At 45.4% G+C, this 18,640-nt stretch overlaps 1 protein-coding gene across 1 annotated transcript in view; it reads left to right on the forward strand.

Annotated features, from left to right (window-relative positions):
• Positions 1-18,640, forward strand: part of F8 (coagulation factor VIII) — a 595,138-nt gene that overhangs the window by 407,745 nt on the left and 168,753 nt on the right. The window contains exon 19 of the mRNA XM_063432427.1: positions 9,845-9,958. Within this exon, the coding sequence (XP_063288497.1) occupies positions 9,845-9,958 (114 nt within the window). The remainder of the gene's footprint in view (positions 1-9,844; positions 9,959-18,640) is intronic.

Here is an 18,640-nt window from a genome sequence, read left to right on the forward strand (position 1 = left end):
ATAAAATTAAGATTAGTTACACTAAAGCTAGCATAATCTACAATTTTATTGAACAAACCTCCTAATGATAACAGTATTTTTTTTTTAACATAAAAAACTTACAATGCACTGTTCCAAATGATTACACACAATAAGTTTCAAAACACTTTAGAACACTTTTGGTATTTGCAGCATATTTACTGAAATCAAAAGCTATTTCAATCAAACTTGTAACAACATTTTAACTTTTTAAACATTTTAACAGGTCATGTTACATTTTAACATAGAACCCCTTAATTGATAGCAGCTTCACAAGTCTTGCATCCATTGCACTTGTGAGTTTTTGGACAGTTTCTACTTGAATTTGTTTGCAAGATGTCAAAATAGACTCCCAGAGCTGCTGTTTGGATGTAAACTGCCTCCCACCCTCATAGATCTTTTGCTTGAGGATGCTCCAAAGGTTCTCAATAGGATTGAGGTCAGGGGAGGATGGAGGCCACACCATGACTTTCTCTCCTTTTATCCTCATAGCAGCCATTGATGCAGAGGTATTCTTTTCAGCATGAGATGGTGCATTGTCATACATAAAGATGATTTTATTACTGAAATCATAGTTCTTCCTTCTGTACCAGGGAAGAAAGTGGTCAGTCAGAAACTCCACATACTTTGCAGAGGTCATCTTTACAACTTCGGGGACTCTAAAGGGGCCGACCAGCTCTTTTCCCATGATTCCGGCCCAAAACATGACTCCAGCACCGCCTTGCTGACGTCGCAGCCTTGCTGGAACAGGGTGGCCATCCACCAACCATCCACTACTCCATCCATCTGGACCATCCAGGGTTGCACAGCACTCATCAGTGAACAGCACTGTTTGAAAATTAGTCTGCATGTATATTTCTGCCCAATGCAGCAGTTTCTGCTTGTGAGCATTGGTTAGTGGTGGCCGAATAGAAGGTTTATGCACAGTTTTAAGACTCTGGAGGACTTTACACCTTGATATCCGTGGGACTCCAGAGGCACCAGCAGCTTCAAATATCTGTTTGCTGCTATGTAATGGTATTTTAGCAGCTGCTCTCTTGATCCGATGCATGGATCTGGCAGAAATCTTCCTCAATGTGACTTTATCTGCACAAACCCATCTGTGCTCTGAATCAACCACAAATCTCTTAATAGTGCGATGATCACGCTTACGTTTTCGTGAAATATCTCATGTTTTCATACCTCGTCCAAGGCATTGAACTATTTCACTCTTTTCAGCAGCAGAGAGATCCTTTTTCTTCCCCATATTGCATGAAAATGGTGCTCTGCTTAATAACGTGGAACACCCTCCTTTAGTAGTTTTTCCTCAAATTTGGCTCACCTGGCAATCTAATTATCACAGGTGTCCGAGATTGTTTTCAGTGATCAAAAGAGCCCTGAGACACAATGCCATCCATGAGTTAAACTGAAAAACTAAATATTTAATCTTTGTGACACCTAAATAGAATTTGCATAATAATTTAGAACAGGGTGTACAAAGTACTATGTATAGACCTATGCTTTCCTGTACTCTTATGCATGTATGCTTATATATGTGAATGTGCATTTATATTTGTGTATATAAGTTCATGTGCATGTCTATATATATTTGTGTGTATGTATAAAGTGTACCATCTTCTGCACTGTCTGCTTGGTTTTTGTTTGTACTTTTCTCCCTGTCCCCCCACCCCCTCCCCCTCTCTTCAGAAAGATATTTACAACCCTCTGCAAGAATGCTGTCTATTTTCTATCAAACCTGTGTCTTATCTTCACTCATGTCCCTTAGCACCTGGCATTTCTTCTGGTATTTGAGCGCACAGTATAAAGAGAGAAATGGGCAGCTGAGTGGGCAAGTATATTGGCAAAGTTCCTAAGCGGGAAACCTCAAAAGGCCTACTATAACCAAACACCTGTGCAAACCACTAACTATAACAAACTGAAGGATGAAATTCTATCATGTCTGGGCAGAATTCAGAGTAACTGCGGCAGAATTCACATGATAAAGCTGCAAGATCCCAAAAAATTGATCTAATACATATTGCCTGGAAGTGGCTTCAACCTGAGGTTAACTCAACCAGCCACACTGTGGACGACTTAGTAATAGCTCACTTCCTGCAGGACCTTCCTGCTACCCTGCAGCAGTGGGTCAGTAAAAGCAACCCCCATACAGCAGACCAGCTGATTGCTATGGTAAAGAGATACATTGGTGCAGGTGAACTACTAAGCCCTTCTCCAACTGAAGAAAGCTACAATTCTAAGGGGCAGGGTCTGCTGCAATAGCTGCTGTGGGTTGTTCTACTTCGTGTGGACTCCCTTTCACCAGTACAGGGTGGAAATGATCTGAGATTACTCCAAGTGCTGCAATGCGCAAATTGAGAATTGTCCTTCACCATCTGCAATTACATCTCGGTTAGCACTAGCAGATATTTGAAACCCCACTGGGACTCCTGATAGGCCAGAGCCTGTTTGGATCTGGCAGCTTTGCATGCCATGCAAAAGCACCTCAAGTGCCATGTATAGCACACATGTCATAGTTTGCTTATCCCTGTATTAGGCAGTAAGTTCTTTAATTTCATGTGTTGGAAGCATGGTAAATGGACAAGCTAAAATATCAGTTTGATGTGTATAAGGCTGCATAGCCACAGATTGGTCAGAGTGCCCATGATGCCTCCTGTCCACCACCAAAATTGGGACATGAGTATCATAAATGGACCATGGACCAATGGAAGAAGTTTGCCTGATCTGCTTTTTTGATCAGGTGGACGGTCAGATGCATGTGCGTTGTTTACCTGGAGAGGAGTATGGGAAAAAGCAGACCAGCTTTAGGCAATCTTCTGCTGGGAAACCTTGGGTCTTGGGTCTTAACATGTGGATGTTACTTTGACATGTACCTTCTACTGCAGACCACATTCTCCCTTCATGGCACTGGAGTTCCCTGATTGCAGTTGCCTTTTTTAGCCAGATAATGCACCTTGGCACACTGCAAACATTGTTCAAGAATTGTTTGAGGAACATGACAAAGAGTTCAAGGAGTTACCTTGACCTCCAAATTTCCCCGATCTCAATCCAACTGAGCATCTGTGGGATGTGCTGGAACAACAATTCCGATTCATGAAGGCCCCGCCTTGCAAATTGCAGGACTTAAAGTATTGGCTGCTAATGTCAATCCCAAATACCAGAGAACATATTCAGAGTTGTTGTGGAGTTCATGCCTCAATGCATGAGAGCTTTTTTTGGCAGTACTAGTAGGACCCAAAAAATATTAGGCAGGTTGTTTTTTTTTTTTTTTTAATTTGACAATTTTTATTTTTGTTGTTAACGGGGGGGGATACAGAAAGGAAAAAGGGGTTAGGCATACTTGAGACATTATTGACCATTGACATGTGTTAAGTTTAATAAGCATTATATATACAACTGTACAAAGTAAGGTGAAATCATTATTAGTTGGCAGCCTAGTTTCACAAGATGAGTAGGCCTGTCAGGTTTGGTTAGGGTTGGTGTATGTTAGCGGGTCTCGGTTAGTGGAGGGCAGGATGTTATCCCATGCCTTACTTATTATTGTATGCCATTGTAAGTTCGCCTATGTGTGGACGGGAGGGGGGAGAGGAGTGGAGGTAAAAGCAAAGAGGGTGTGGGTGGGGGTGGGGGGTAACAACAGAGTGTGAGAGTGCGTAGCTAGCTACGTGGCGTGTCGTGCTTGTGATTGACTATGTGTCGGATATGTGTTTCGTGGTGCCCTGGGATGTGGTGACGTAGTTCCAGTCAAGGAAATTATGTGTTTGGTTCAGGAGTGAGTAGTTCTTATACGGTAAGAGGTTCAAGTTGGGTGTTGTCCCATAGTTCCCATGCTTTTTGCCAGTAGATGTTTCCCTGTTTTCTCTTCCGTGCCAGAATTTCATAGGTTTTGGTATTGTTTATCACTGTGATGCATTGGTTTATCGTCGGAATGTTTGTTTTCTTCCATTGGCGACTAATGAGTATAAGAGCAGCAATTATGATGTGGTACGTTAAGTATCGAAGGTGCAGGTGTGGCATTTGTGGCAGTAGGAGGAGTAAAAAAGTCTCTGGCGAGGCGTCGAGGCGAACTCCGGTGCAGTGTTGTATTAGGTTTGCGACTTGGGCCCAGAAACTGCCGAGTGACGGACATTGCCACCATATGTGTATCATGGTGCCCCTGTGGGCGGTGCACCTCCAGCATGTATCTGACGCATCCGGATAGCTGTGTTTGAGTCTGGTGGGCACTAGGTACCATCTGTACAATATTTTACGTGCGAGTTCTGTGTGAATTGTAGAGAGGGTCATTTTCTTGTGAGCTCGGTAGATGTATTGCCATTGTTCATCGTTGAGCTGGTAACCGAAGTCTTGTTCCCATGCTATTTTGAAGGATGGTGGTTTTATCTGAGGTTGTATGTGTTCTGAGGCGTATATCGTGGAGATAAGTTTAGTTGCTGGTTTAGTTTTCGTACATATTTGTAGTAGGGTTAACCAGTGTGCGTTCACCCTGTCAGAGTATGGGGGGTCGGGCTGAGCTTGGGTCCAGGATTTCAATTGTCTGTAGGAGAAGGTCGCAGTACTTGGTAGTTTGAATTCCGCTTGGAGGGATGGTAGCGGTGTAAGGTCATTTCTCTGCATTATTTGCGACATAGTTATCACTCCGTGCCTATGCCAGAGTTTGTGGTTGAAGTCTGGGATTAGAAGCCGTAGCGCTTCCAAAGGGAGTGCCGGGGAGAGTGTCGCTGTTGCCCCCATCCTCTTTCGATACGTGTCCCATATGGCTAGGGTTGTCGCTGTTGTGGGCAGTAATTCGGAAGTTTTTGGCCTGTTCTGTTTTGGTAGCCATGCCAGGAGGGGTATGGATATCCCTTGAGCGTGTGATTTCTCTATTTCAGCCCATGCCGGTGGGTCATGTCGGTGTGCGAGTGTGATAAGGGGTGCAACATGGGCGGCTTTATAGTAACCTTCAATATCTGGGAGGCCCATACCTCCCTGCGAGGTGGGTCTATATAAGGTCGTCCTGGCCACTCTCGGTTTTTTGTGGTCCCATATGTAGTTGGTCAGAGTAGTCTGTAGGTCCATGATGTATTGCTTTGACAGTTTGATTGGGAGGGTGCGGAATAAATACTGAATTTTTGGCATTACTATCATTTTTATCGCCGCTATTCGGCCTGTCCAAGATATGTATTTGCTTTTCCAGCTTTGCAAGAGGTTCTTGATCTCGGTGTGTAGCTTTACATAGTTTGCTTTATGTAATGTATTTGCGGTGGGTGTGAGGTTGACCCCTAGGAATTTTATGTAGTCTTGTCTCCAGTCATAATTGAAATTTGATTGTAAGTGTCGTAAGGCGGGGGTTAAGATATTTATTCCTAGTGCTAGGGTCTTTGCAATATTTAATTTGTAATAAGAGCATAGACTGTATTGGGAGAGGAGTTTGTGGAAGTTGGGCAATGATATATGCGGCTGTTCAAGGGTTAGGAGGATATCATCCGCGAAAAGGGACAATTTGTATTCAGCGTCACGTATCTTAATCCCATGAATGTCAGGGTGCTCCCTGATTAATTGGGCTAGGGGTTCCAATGCAAGAATGTAAAGCAGCGGGGAGAGTGGGCAGCCTTGCCTTGAGCCATTGGAGATATCAAACGGTTTAGATATAAATCCCCCATTCACCACTCTGGCCGTTGGGGAAGAGTATAGGGCAGTAACTAGCGATATAAACTGAGTCGGGAAGTCAAATTTTCGTAGGACTGAGAGTAAAAAGGGCCAGTGTAGCCTATCAAAGGCCTTTTCTGCGTCTAATGATAGCAGAACGCAGGGGGTTGATTGGTGTTGTATCTCATATAGTATGTTTAGGGTTTTCCTCGTGCCATCTGAGCCTTGTCTGCCCCCTACGAACCCCACTTGGTCATCCCCTATGATCGTTGGGATTATACGTGTGAGCCTATTCGAGAAAATTTTGGCCAGAATCTTAACATCAGTGTTCAGCAAAGATATAGGCCTCAGGTTTTGGCATTTGTTGGGTGGTTTTCCCGGTTTGGGGAGGGTGGCTACATGCGCCATGAGCATCTCTTTTGGTAATGTTCCTGTTTGTAGCGCATGGTGAAAAACATTTTGTAGATACGGAGCTAGAGTGGGGGCAAAGCGTTTGTAATAGGCGTTAGATAGGCCATCTGGGCCTGGTGATTTCCCAAGTGGGAGAGAATGGATGGTGTCTAGTATTTCCTTTGTCGTTATAGGTTGGTTGAGGACGTCTTTCTGTTCATTTGTGAGCGTGGGCAGAGTTACTGAGGTTAGGAAGTTTTCTATTTCTGGCTTTCCCGGTTGGTGCAGTGTTGGATCTGTGTTGAGGTTATAGAGGGAATGATAATAGTCAGCCATGTTATCATTGATGTCTTGAGGGTTGTGAAGCTTATCACCTGTGTTAGTGAGGAGGAAAGGGATTTTGGAGTTCGCTTGTTTTTGTCTGAGCATATGGGATAAGTGTTTCCCTGCCTTGGGTGTACATGGTCATTTTCAGTTTGGTAAGGACGTGGGCTGTTTTTTCTAGCGATTTGACATTGATCTGTTTAGTAATATCTTTAATGCTTGTTGCCGAGGTGTCTGATGGAGTCAAGAGGTGATTTGCTGTGACATCTCGCAGTCGCCTGAGGAGGTCTATATGTGTTTTGTTGCGTTGACGGTGGAGATAGGAGGCTCGGCTTATCAGGTGACCTCTCATAACAGCTTTGTGAGCTTGCCATACAGATACGGGTGTTACTTCTGGGTTGTCATTTAACTGGAAATAGCTTTCTAGATGTTCGGTTAGGCTTGCCGCGTATGTATTATCACACAATAGGGTGTCATTGAGACGCCATGGTGGTTTCCCTCTATGTTGGTAATGGTTGTGCACAGAGAGGGTCACTGGGGCATGGTCTGACCATACGATGCTTCCAATGTTGCATTCTTCCATTTGTGGGAGTAAGGTGCCTGATATGAGTATATGATCTATTCTAGAATGAGTTTTGTGCACATGTGAGTAGAATGTATATTCTCTTGCTTGTGGGTGCCTTGTTCTCCACGCGTCGTACAGACCATATTCTTGTAGAAGTTTTGTGAGTGCTTTATTTGTGTTGTTTAGTCTAAGGTGCCTGTCTGAGGCGGTGGGTATCGTAGAGTCAATGCGTGAGTCCATGGTGTGATTAAGGTCTCCGCATATGATCAGAGGGTTTGTCATGTCATTTGGTATTTTATTTAGGACTTTATGTAAAAAGTTACGCTGTTGGTCGTTCGGGCTATAGAGACTCACTATTGTCATCGGGATATTGTTTATGATGCATTGGAGGATCACATATCTACCCTGGCTATCTTTTTTGATTCGGAGTGTTTCAACCGTCAGAGAGTTATGTAGTAAGATGGAAGCGCCTCTAGATTTTGACGTGTGCGTTGCATGGTATTGTATTGGGTATTCCCTAAGTGCAAAGTTTGGGGTTCGGTTGGTGACAAAATGGGTTTCTTGGATACAGACTATGTCTGCCTTGGCTTTCTTCAGGTCTTCTAGTAGGATTCGCCTCTTATGAGGGGTGTTGAGGCCTTTGGTGTTGTGTGAGTATATCAGCATGTTAGTGTTGTTGGCGTGTTTTGCTGAGATCATGTCGACACGTAGCCAGGAGGTGACTATTACTCAACAGTGTTGTTAAGCAGCGTGGGGTGTGTGCGGTGGGGGGGGGGTTGGGCGGGGATGTGTAGTGGGGTGTACAGGAAACCTGTAGTGCTGGTACTCTGGTCGTACCGTGGGGTATTGGAAGTAGTTTTCCAATTGGGTGGCTGGTTGGGCTCCATAATAAGGAGGTATTTTGAACAGAAACCTTCAGTGTGAGGGTGATAACTTTTTTTTTTTTTTTTTAACAGTTATTTAACAATTATTATAAGAGACGTACTATTAACTTGTGCATTGTAGGAGGCATGCAAGAATACACAAAGCATACATACATTGTTGGTTGGTTCGGAACAAACTGCTGTTGATTCATAGCATTACACAGTGTATACATACATCATAAACCCAAGAATTGCAGTCCGGTATGGGCGGGTGTAGGGCCCCATAGTATAGTGGGCTAACATGAGTGGCTAGGCGATCCTGCTCGCTAGTGTCCCGCCATATGAGCTACCCCTCCCGAGGTCCCTAGAGGGGGTATTTGGGCGCTTGCGTGGTTTGCTAAACGCCTAATCCTATGCCAAATAGTACTTTACCCAGGGTTCGACGGCCTAGTTGGGCCGCGGCAGGTAGATAATTAACCCCTGTTCAGAGGGTGTTAGCCGTGGTTGGAGGCATTATGTGTGCAGCGGGATCAGATGCTATTGCTGCAGGCAGGCGTAATATTGGCGGAGGTGTGGTATTGGATGGGTGAGGGCGCCATAGATTTATTAGGCTTAGCGTCGGGCGCTTATCACGGCAAATATATGGGGGATATGCGCGCCCGGCTCGCAGCCACCAGTGCCAGTAAGGGAGGGGGGCCAACTTGGAAGTAACTTGGGACCTAGTGCCAATTGCACAGGGTTGAATGGAACAGTTTTTATACTCACAAACTTAGCATGAAAATCAGCGTGTTCAATACTTGCATTACGGTGCCTCTATCAGTTCGTTATTTAGTACGAGCATGGTGTTAAGTGGTCAGTCCATATTTCCATTGCGCTTTCCTCGGGGTGAGTAGGAGTGTGGTCCTGGTGTCGGCGTGGAATCTAGGCCCCATTTCACGATTGCTGACTTCCCTTCCTCCGGTGACGAGATGGTAGTGGTTGCCCCATCTCTGGTGAGTATGATCTTCGTGGGGAAGCCCCACCTGTATCTGATTCCGTTGGAGCGGAGAGCTGTTGTGAACTGGATGAATTCTCGCCTGCGTCGGAGGGTGGTTGCAGAGATGTCCGCCATGATGCGTACCGATGGGTAGTCGGTATGCGGGTCATTTTTGCTGCGATGTGTCCGGAGGATCAGGTCCTTGATGTGGTAATAGTGCGCTCGCACTAGGACGTCCCGCGGGGTGGCTTCAGGTAGGTGTCGCGGCCTCGCGACTCGGTGTACTCTGTCAGTTAGGAGCATGTCAGACGGGATGTCTGGAGCGTAGGCACGGAAGAGGCCTTGCACGTAGGTGTGTAGGTCAGCCGGGGTGACAGACTCTGGGATGCCTCTGAGCCTTAAATTGTTTCGTCGCGCTCTGTCTTCTTGGTCTGCCACCCGGGTATCTATGTGCTCTATTTGGCGTTGGAGAGCCTGTAGTTGACCCGACATGTCTGCCTGCGTGGAGGATAACTCCTCACAATGTCGTTCCACTGTGGCGGTTCTTGTGGTGAGGTCTCTCACCTCGCTTTTAATCTGTTCCGCTGTTGTCTGCCAGGTGTTTATGAGTTTTGCTGCCATTACCTCCATAGCTCTTTCAAAGTGGTCCCGCGTGAGGTATTCTGCAGGCAGTGTGGATTCTGGCGTCGGGTGCTGCAGCATGGTGTCTAAATCGTCCGCGCCATCTTGAGTGGCCACCCGTGCGGTCTCGCTTGCAGGGGCGGGTTTCTGCCCAAAAAAGCTGTTTTTGTCAGCCTTGGTGCCAGGTTTCTTTGTTTTAGAGGAAGCCATTGTAGTTGGAGTCTTTTTTGCGGTTTCAGTCTTGTTTAAATTTACTTTTGTCGGAGCCCATGTGCCAGAGCAATTCACTGAGCGGCCATCTTGCTCGGCGGTCAGCCACGCCCCTCAGGCAGGTTGTTTTAACGTTGTGACTGAAAAAATTTTTTTTGGGGGTAGGGTAAATTAGTCTTGGACAACAACTTTTGACAAACATGTATTTTTTGTTATAACTAAATAGAGGTAACCTCATTTGTTTATTTGCAGGTGTTTCTATAACTGTAGAGATGGTCCCTCAATCATCAGGCCTATGGCGTGTAGAGTCTGAAGGAGAACAACAAAACATTGGAATGAGCGCCCTATACCTGGTATATAACACAAGTGAGTGGAAAAACAAGTACCAAACGGTGTAAACATTTGGATTTTTTTGATAGCTTGAAACCCTTAAGAGTACTGTTTTATTTTGTCCTCTAAGCAAAGTTCATGTGCTTGCACCAGCACCATCTTACTACACCCACATACACCTAGTATATTGCTTGTGTGGTGGGTTGCCGGACGCCATATTGGAACACCTGTGTAATAACAAAGTGATACATAAAAGTTAATATTTACTTGGTTTTAATGAAAAATAGAAACAATTGAAGCGCTATAAGTTTAATTTTCATATTATATTGTTACATTTTTTGATGTAATTGTGCTATTGAATTATTGTGTCTTCTAAGCTCAGGTAAAGTGATGTTGTCACATGACGTCCAATTCTAATTGAATTGTACCTATATAAGGAGTGTTGGTCAAAAGTGCTGTAACACTTTAGAAAAGCCACATTTTTAAAACTCCCTAGTGTTACTTTTTTTTATATAATTCTTTATTTTTGTGTGCATAAGATTAACAGACATTTTTTTCAATGCCACAACAACATTGGCAAGAAAGATCAATTAGACATATTATTTACATGGCTTTTGAGTATACTGCACAATTTTTTTTAAAGTGTAGTGTAGAGTACAGGCTAAGCATAACATGTCTACCAGAACTATTGAGACGCTATGCAAAGTCATAGACATGGTGAGAAGTGAGTTAAAGTAGGATGTAAATCATGCTTATGCTAGTGTGCAACTTGTATCCAGACATGCAGTGGTAGTGTATGGCATCAGTCTGCTGCCTTTGAGAATAGGTATACTTAACACAAATTAATTTGAATGCAGCTAGGAACTAGTAACTAAACAGTGGTAATAGGGATCAGCATTATTTATGAGCATATCACATCACTTGGGTAGTAATACTACAGAGTGGTAGCCCTTAAAACTGGAATAGTTATGGGGGATTTGCTGATCCGTCACAGATCCGTTTAACTGATGCCCCTGGGTGGTAGGCAAATGCCCCAGACCTGTTGCATAAGGCGGCTTAATAGTCCAGGAGGAGGTTGATGCAGCAGCAGGCTGAAATGTGGAGATGTGCCGTGTTGCAGCATTTTTGATCCCCCTGAATTCACAGACTCTCAGGACGAGAGATGAGGAGTCGCTGAGAACATTTCCGACATCTTCGGGCACACCGTAGGCCTGGAGCTGTCTTTCTTCACCAGGGTACAGCGGAAGCCTCTTAGGTAGGCGAGCGGGTAGTCCTTGTGAGACATGGTGAGTGTGAGGGGTTTTGCCTGAAGGTATGCCACTCACCTCCTGACCGCTGCCCTTCTGGGCCTCCTTTGTTGGCTGCGGAAGTTGTATAGATGAGCGGGCCTCAAGGGTTGCCCAGCCGCCGCAGAGACTGCTCCACAGAGCAACCCCTGTTTAGTGCAGGCAGTGTTTGCTGGTGATGCTCCTCCGCCATCTTGGGAGAGAGGATTGCAGGTACAGCTGACTACGGTACAAGTTGCACAGGCGCTTTTGCAGGTCCGTGGGACCGGGATCACCACCGCCGGTCCAAAGGGGGGATTCGGTCGAGATAATGAGGTCTCTTAGGGCTGAGGGCTCAATATTGCAGAGCGGGAGAATGGCCACCTCCCCCGTCCGACCGATTGGTAGGCCTCAATGGGATCTGCTAGGCAGATAAGTTTTGGCCGTTCTATGGAAGCCGACAATGAACTCCCAGGGTTGTTTGGGGGATAAACAGTCCCCAGATTATGCAGATTGGGGTGTTGGGAGAAAGTCCGCTCAAGAAACTCCCATGTCAGACTAGAAGCTAAGGCGATGTGCATCCCCCCCCCCCCCTCCTTTGTGGTGAACGTACCACCTAAGCTGTTTGGATTGAGCCACATTTTGTTTCACGCTTAGAAGGGATTTTCTTTCTATTTGCTAATTCTAACAATGAAGGTGTGCACTATATACAGAGAGAGCTGTCACTCAACAGCACACATGTGTACAATAAATACAAATACCAGGAAAAGGTGGTAAGAAATAAAACCAGAATCTTTGAAATCTCAAATAATGCACATTATCAGTAAAACAGGGGGGCAGGGCCTGACAGCCAACAGAGGAAAAAGCATATGGCTAGAGCTCTTCTTTGAAAACCTCTTTCTAAGCCAAATACTGGACATTACCATTATATTTTTGGCACTAGTCATGGTTATTCGACTGTGGCATATTCTGCCATACTCTGAGCCTGCTTTAGCCTGAATTTGGAGGACAAAGTTCATTATAGGCTTCTTGGTGGCCTGCAAAAATAATCAAGGTAGGGGAGGCAGACGATCTTCAGACTTGACTTGTAGATTGTATGTCTGGAGCATTATTCCTTCCCCCTTTGGGCCGAAGGGGGTTATCTCGGTCCCCACTGGTACACTCTTGTGGCCTTCTCAAGCTTTATACTGCCTGTTTGCCCAATTTTGGGTGAAGCTACTTGCTCGAACTCTTATCCTAACTGCCATCCCTATGTGTCGATCCAATGCCTCCCCGATCCGGCCTAAGAGCCGATGCTGCAAAGCGGGGCTTCTCTTAAGTAACCCCTATGTGGTATGGCTGTTCCTGCTCTCCTGGACAGCAAGGCAGCAGAGGCCTCCTTTCACCACATGGACCAACCGAGTGGAGCGCCCCCGATAAGCGAGCAAATGACCCAGCTGTTGGATGCGGTGTAATACGGGAGAGCCTCATGCAGAAGAGTCTTGCAATGTGGGACCGGTGGGGTGAATCCATCGATATTGCTGCCTCGTGGCAGTGTCTCCCCCTCAAAGGAAATAGCCTGATGCTATCTACAGCCAGTCTTTCTATCTGCTTCTCTCATTGCAGATATGATTAGCTTGATTATAGTTTTTTTTTTTTTATTAATCTGCTCAGATCGAGTAGTAGCTGTAGATTGATTAAATAGTGCCCAATGGAATGTTCCTTTAGTTGCTCTATCCTCCAGTGGTATTTCATTCAAGCTTACTAACCCTTCATTAACCTAGCATGCTAGTTTTAACCTATGCATACGATGTATTCCCCATGTCTGAAATTTCTCGTAAGAAAGGGCATCTTGTATTTTCTAAGTACATAGACATGCAGGGCCGTCGTTAAAGGGACACTCCAGGCACCCAGACCACTTCTGCCTATTGGAGTGGTCTGGGTGCCAACTCCCACTACTCTTAACCCTGCAAGTGTAATTATTGCAGTTTTTTCTACTAGACAGCCACTAGAGGGCACTTCCATGTCCCTTCCGTGTCCCTGTGCTAGAGCGTCACTGGACGTCATCACGCTGTGTGAGGACCTCCAGCGTCGCTCATTTCCCCATAGGAAAGCATTGAAAAGTATTTTCAATGCTTTCCTATGGGGAGCTCTAATGCACATGTGCGGCAATGCCTTAGGAATTAGGTCTACCCGGCCGGTGGGCGGGATCAGTCTCGCCCACCGGCCGACGCAATCACTGGGAGGAGCGGCGGCGGACATGTCCCACGTCGCTGCCTCTGGTAAGTTACTGAAGGGGTTTTAACCCCTTCAGCAACTGGGGATTGGGGGGTGGGAGGGAGGGAGAAGGGACCTGCAGTACCAGGAAAACGGATTGTTTTCCTGGTACTGGAGTTTCCCTTTAACACGGATTGGACCCTGGGCAAGCATCTGCTTGGGCCCCCTGGATCCTGCCCTCCCTCCACACACTTCCACTCCCCTCTAGCGCAAGAACAGAGAAAAGATAGATAGAAAAGATAGATCCTCATCTGTTGTACAATTCCCACAATGCTATGCCACAATCTACCATTTGACCATTCTTGCAGGTCTGTATTTGTGAGCAGTGTTTGTGCATTTGAATGTGAGCATGTTGTATACAGTATGGGTAGGCATGTAGGGTGTAATATTGGTGTTTGAGTGAAGGGGTGTGTTTCTATACACTTTTTGAGTTTGATTTCAGGGGTGTGTTTGTATGTAATGTTTGCAGGGTTGTGTTTGCATGTTGTGTTTGATTGCTGAGATGAACATACATTCACAAATATACATATACATTAGCACACTGATACATGCACACATCTGGACAAATGCACACACTGACACACACTGACACAAACTGACGTATACACACAGACACATACATAAACACACATGCACACACACAGAGATAAAAACACTGGCACATCCACACACAGAGATACACACTTACACACTCTGACACAGATATGTACACAAACAAAGATATACACAGAGACATGGGTACACATTCAGGGGTGTATTTGTGTGCAGTGTTGGCGTAGGAATGCTTGGATATATGCATTGCCACACAGATACACATGCAGTGGTGTATTTGTATGCAGTGTTAGTACTGGAATGATGGGATGTATGCATTGCCACACGCATAGATACACATTTACACACACTGACACTCATATACACAAACAGGTACATATACACAGACAGAGGTATACATGGGAGTGTCCCTTGCTGGAAGACCTACATAAAAGGCCGATATGTGGCCACCATTAAACAGATCCTGCTTGACCCTCAACACAGAGCCTCATCTGGTGATTGGTGGGATATTTTGTATGATTCCTGTTCAGCACTTAGGAGTGTTCAGTAGCTGACTTTGTATTTGGGGAAAAGAACAACCTTGGCGGTGTTCCCGTTCCCGTTCCCATTCTCCTATCCGGGTTTCCGTTACACATAGTTTAGCGACCCTCCTGCCTCCTTACCTTTACAGAAGGGTGGCTTCCCTGGGGTCCAGTGGGAGCTGGATGGCTGAGATTGATGGATCTGATCTGATGAATTTGGCTACCTCAGTCCCTCTCTTTCTCCTTCTTCTTAGTGTGTGCTTCCTCCTTCTCTCCATGTGTGCCTCCTTCCCCCCAGTGGCACTCTGTTACTTGGGAGCAAGTGACCTCGCCTCACTTCCTCCCAGCAGGCAGGAAGACAGAGGCTTGGTCTGGATCACTCTAAAAGGGCTGGGGGGCACCTGATTACCTCACCTGCTGCAGGCCACTGGGAAATTTCTCAGTATCCCGGTGGGCTGTTCAGACCTGGCTGCGGGCAGGAGGCCCGCGCTAAAGCTGCTTTGGGACCCCCAGGTGCAACTGGGCCCGGGGCAGCCCTGTTTGCCCCTCGTTCAAGACAGCCCTGTAGATTACCATGCCGTTAGGACTAAACCGTATTCCAGAGGTCACTCTACCCAGTATGCGCAGATTATGTGAGCTCATGTCTCTCAATACTATATGCAGGGGCGTATTAGCCGCGAGGCAAACAAGGCATTTGCCTTGGGCGGCATTTTCCAGGGGGCGGCAAAAAACGCCGCCCCCAAATGCCCAGGACAAATGCCTTGTTAGCCTCGCGGCTAACTGACATGCTGGGCGGTCGGGCGGCGAGGGAGCACTTCCAGAGGTGTGTTTCCCTGGTGGTCCAGTGGCTGCTGGGCGGCGCGGCCGGCGAGGGAGCACTTCCTCTGAGCTCTCTGCTCAGCTCCCTCGCGCGCCCCCCGCAGAGTGAAGCTGGAAGGCGGAGCCGGAATATGACGTCATATTCCGGCTCCCAGCCTCACTCTGCGGGCGGCGCGCGAGGGAGCTGAGCAGAGAGCTCAGAGGAAGTGCTCCCTCGCCGGCCGCGCCGCCCAGCAGCCACTGGACCACCAGGGAAACACACCTCTGCAGAGACACCCCCCCAGCATTCCCAAAGGTAAGGAGGCTGGGGGGGGTGTTTAAATAAATTTAAAAAAAATGTTAATGTGGGTGAGTGTGTGAGTGTGAGAGTGAGTCTGTGAGTGTGAGAGTGAGTCTGTGAGTGTGAGAGTGAGTCTGTGAGTGTGAGAGTGAGTCTGTGAGTGTGAGAGTGAGTCTGTGAGTGTGAGTCTGAGTGTGTGTGTGAGAGTGAGTCTGAGTGTGAGAGTGAGTCTGTGTGTGAGAGTGAGTCTGTGTGTGAGAGTGAGTCTGTGTGTGATAGTGAGTCTGTGTGTGAGAGTGAGTCTGTGAGTGTGAGAGTGAGTCTGTGAGTGTGAGAGTGAGTCTGTGAGTGTGAGAGTGAGTCTGTGAGTGTGAGAGCGAGTCTGTGAGTGAGTCTGTGAGTGTGAGTGAGTCTGAGTGTGAGAGTGAGTCTGTGAGAGTGAGTCTGTGAGAGTGAGTCTGTGTCTGTGAGTGTCTGTGTCTGTGACTGTGAGAGTGTCTGTGACTGTGAGAGTGTCTGTGACTGTGACAGTGAGAATGTATGTGTCTGTGACTGTGACAGAGTGTCTGTGTCTGTGAGAGTGTCTGTGTCTGTTAGTCTGTGTGTGTCTGACTGTGTGTGTGTTTGCCTGTGAGTGTGTGTGTTTGCCTGTGAGTGTGTGTGTCTGCTAGTGAGTGTGTGTGTCTGCTAGTGAGTGTGTGTGTCTGCTAGTGAGTGAGTGTGTGTGTCTGTTAGTGAGTGTGTTTGTCTGTTACTGAGTGTGAGTGTGTCTGTTAGTGTGTGTGTATCTGTCAGTGAATGTGTGTGTGTGTATTTAGAATGCGGGGCGGGGGGAAGGGTTGGGTGGGGTGGCGCGGGGAGGGGGCGCCTGCTTTTGTCCTGCCTAGGGCAGCACAAAACCAGAATACACCACTGACTATATGCCTATGACTGCAACACATTTAAATGTTAGTTAATGTAGCTCATTGAAGTATATACAGCAGGTTGTTAACCCCATACTCACTGATGATTAACCTAGCAAAATAGACTCTATAATGTACATAGTGCGGGTTTGAGATTAACATTTACTTTTCTTGTGTTAATATTCTTGTAAGCCTGTTTCACAAGCCTGTTCTCTAAGCCTGTTCTACGCTTAGATTGCTTGATCTACTGTCTAAAATCGGCAGGAACTGTTGGTATATAATTGCTGGATCAGGCTAACTACCACTGTACATCTTGCATACTATGAAACACAAGCGTCTACATTATCTTGTTTACTTAACCAAGCTACGCATAGGCAACCTTGAGCACATACCCATATATTCCCTAGCCTCTATGTTTTAACTGCTAGGAAATTAGGCAGTTCACTACTAGACAGCGATATCAGGCTACCATAACCAAGCGGCATTTTACTACCAGCCTTGACAGCACCACTCTTGAAGACAGAGCCAAATACGTGCAATTATGCTAATATGTCTAATATATAACTCTTGACAAGTCAGGCAATGTTTACCTGTACTTAATCGCCACTGAGCATGGTGAAATAGTCCTAAGTTTCATGTTTTACTGTTTAACTGCCTAATAACTAAACTGAGCAAAGTGATAGTCCCCTCGGGAACAAGCATCTACCCTAGCACTCTCAGACAAGCATTTACAACACTCTTATATTGCATAACTTGGAGATAAGCCTGTCTAATCTCAGCATTATACTGTTGTCTACTCTTATATAATATAAAAAATGTGCACAGTCTATCCATGCCAAATGATTGTACATCTATGCTTCTGAAAACTCTGGCATTTGCTATTGTGGCATTGCTAGTATAAAATGTACCTTGTCTAATTAATGCACAACAAAATAAAGAATGTAAAAAAAAAAAAAAAAAGACAGCCCTGTAGACATGTTTGACCAGCATCCTTTGGGAAAACAAGAAAGACTTTTTCTTGTACCAAAACAGGATCGATCGGTCAGACCAGTGCTGGACTTAAAAAATGTCAACAGATTTATACCATATCAGAAGTTCCAGCTAGAAACTATCCAATCTGTTACTCACATCCTATGGAGATTTTATGGCAACATTAGATTTAAAAGAGGTCTAGCTGCATGTTCCCCTAGCAACCACAACAAGGAAATATCTGAGGTTTGCAATTCACTTCAGTACAAGAATACTCAATTTTCAATTCAAGGCTCTCCCTTTTGGTCTCGCATTAGCATTAAGAATTAAAAAATAAAACCTCCCAACACCATTGCCTGCAAGGTTACGAGAAAGAGCAGTATCAATGGTGCTGCATTTAGACAATTGACTAATTAAAGCAGAATCAAGAAGACAGTTGAAAAATATTCACGTCACTATGCAACTTCTCAAGAAACATTACATAGTTACATAGTTACATAGCTGAAAAGAGACTTGCGTCCATCAAGTTCAGCCTTCCTCACATATGTTTTTTGCTGTTGATCCAAAAGAAGGCATAAAAAAAACCCAGTTTGAAGCACTTCCAATTTTGCAACAAGCTAGGAAAAAAATTCCTTCTTGACCCCAGAATGGCAGTCAGATTTATCCTTGGATCAAGCAGTTATTACCCTACATTGAAAGATTATATCCTTGAATATTCTGTTTTTGCAAGTATGCATCTAGTAGCTGTTTGAACATCTGTATGGACTCTGATAAAACCACTTCTTCAGGCAGAGAATTCCACATCCTGATTGTTCTTACAGTAAAAAAACCTTTCCTTTGCCTTAGACGAAATCTTCTTTCTTCTAGTCTAAACGCATGACCTCGTGTCCTATGTAAAGTCCGGTTTGTGAATAGATTTCCACACAATGGTTTGTATTGGCCTTGAATATATTTGTATAATGTTATCATATCCCCTCTCAGGCGACGTTTTTCTAAACTAAATAGGTTTAAATTTGTTAACCTTTCTTCATAGCTGATATGTTCCATTCCTTTTATTAATTTTGTAGCCCGCCTCTGCACTTTTTCTAGTGCCATAATATCCTTCTTTAGAACAGGTGCCCAAAATTGCACAGCATATTCAATGTGTGGTCTTA

The sequence above is a fragment of the Pelobates fuscus genome, chromosome 9 (genome assembly GCF_036172605.1).
Source record: "Pelobates fuscus isolate aPelFus1 chromosome 9, aPelFus1.pri, whole genome shotgun sequence".
NCBI classification, from domain to species: Eukaryota; Metazoa; Chordata; class Amphibia; order Anura; family Pelobatidae; genus Pelobates; species Pelobates fuscus.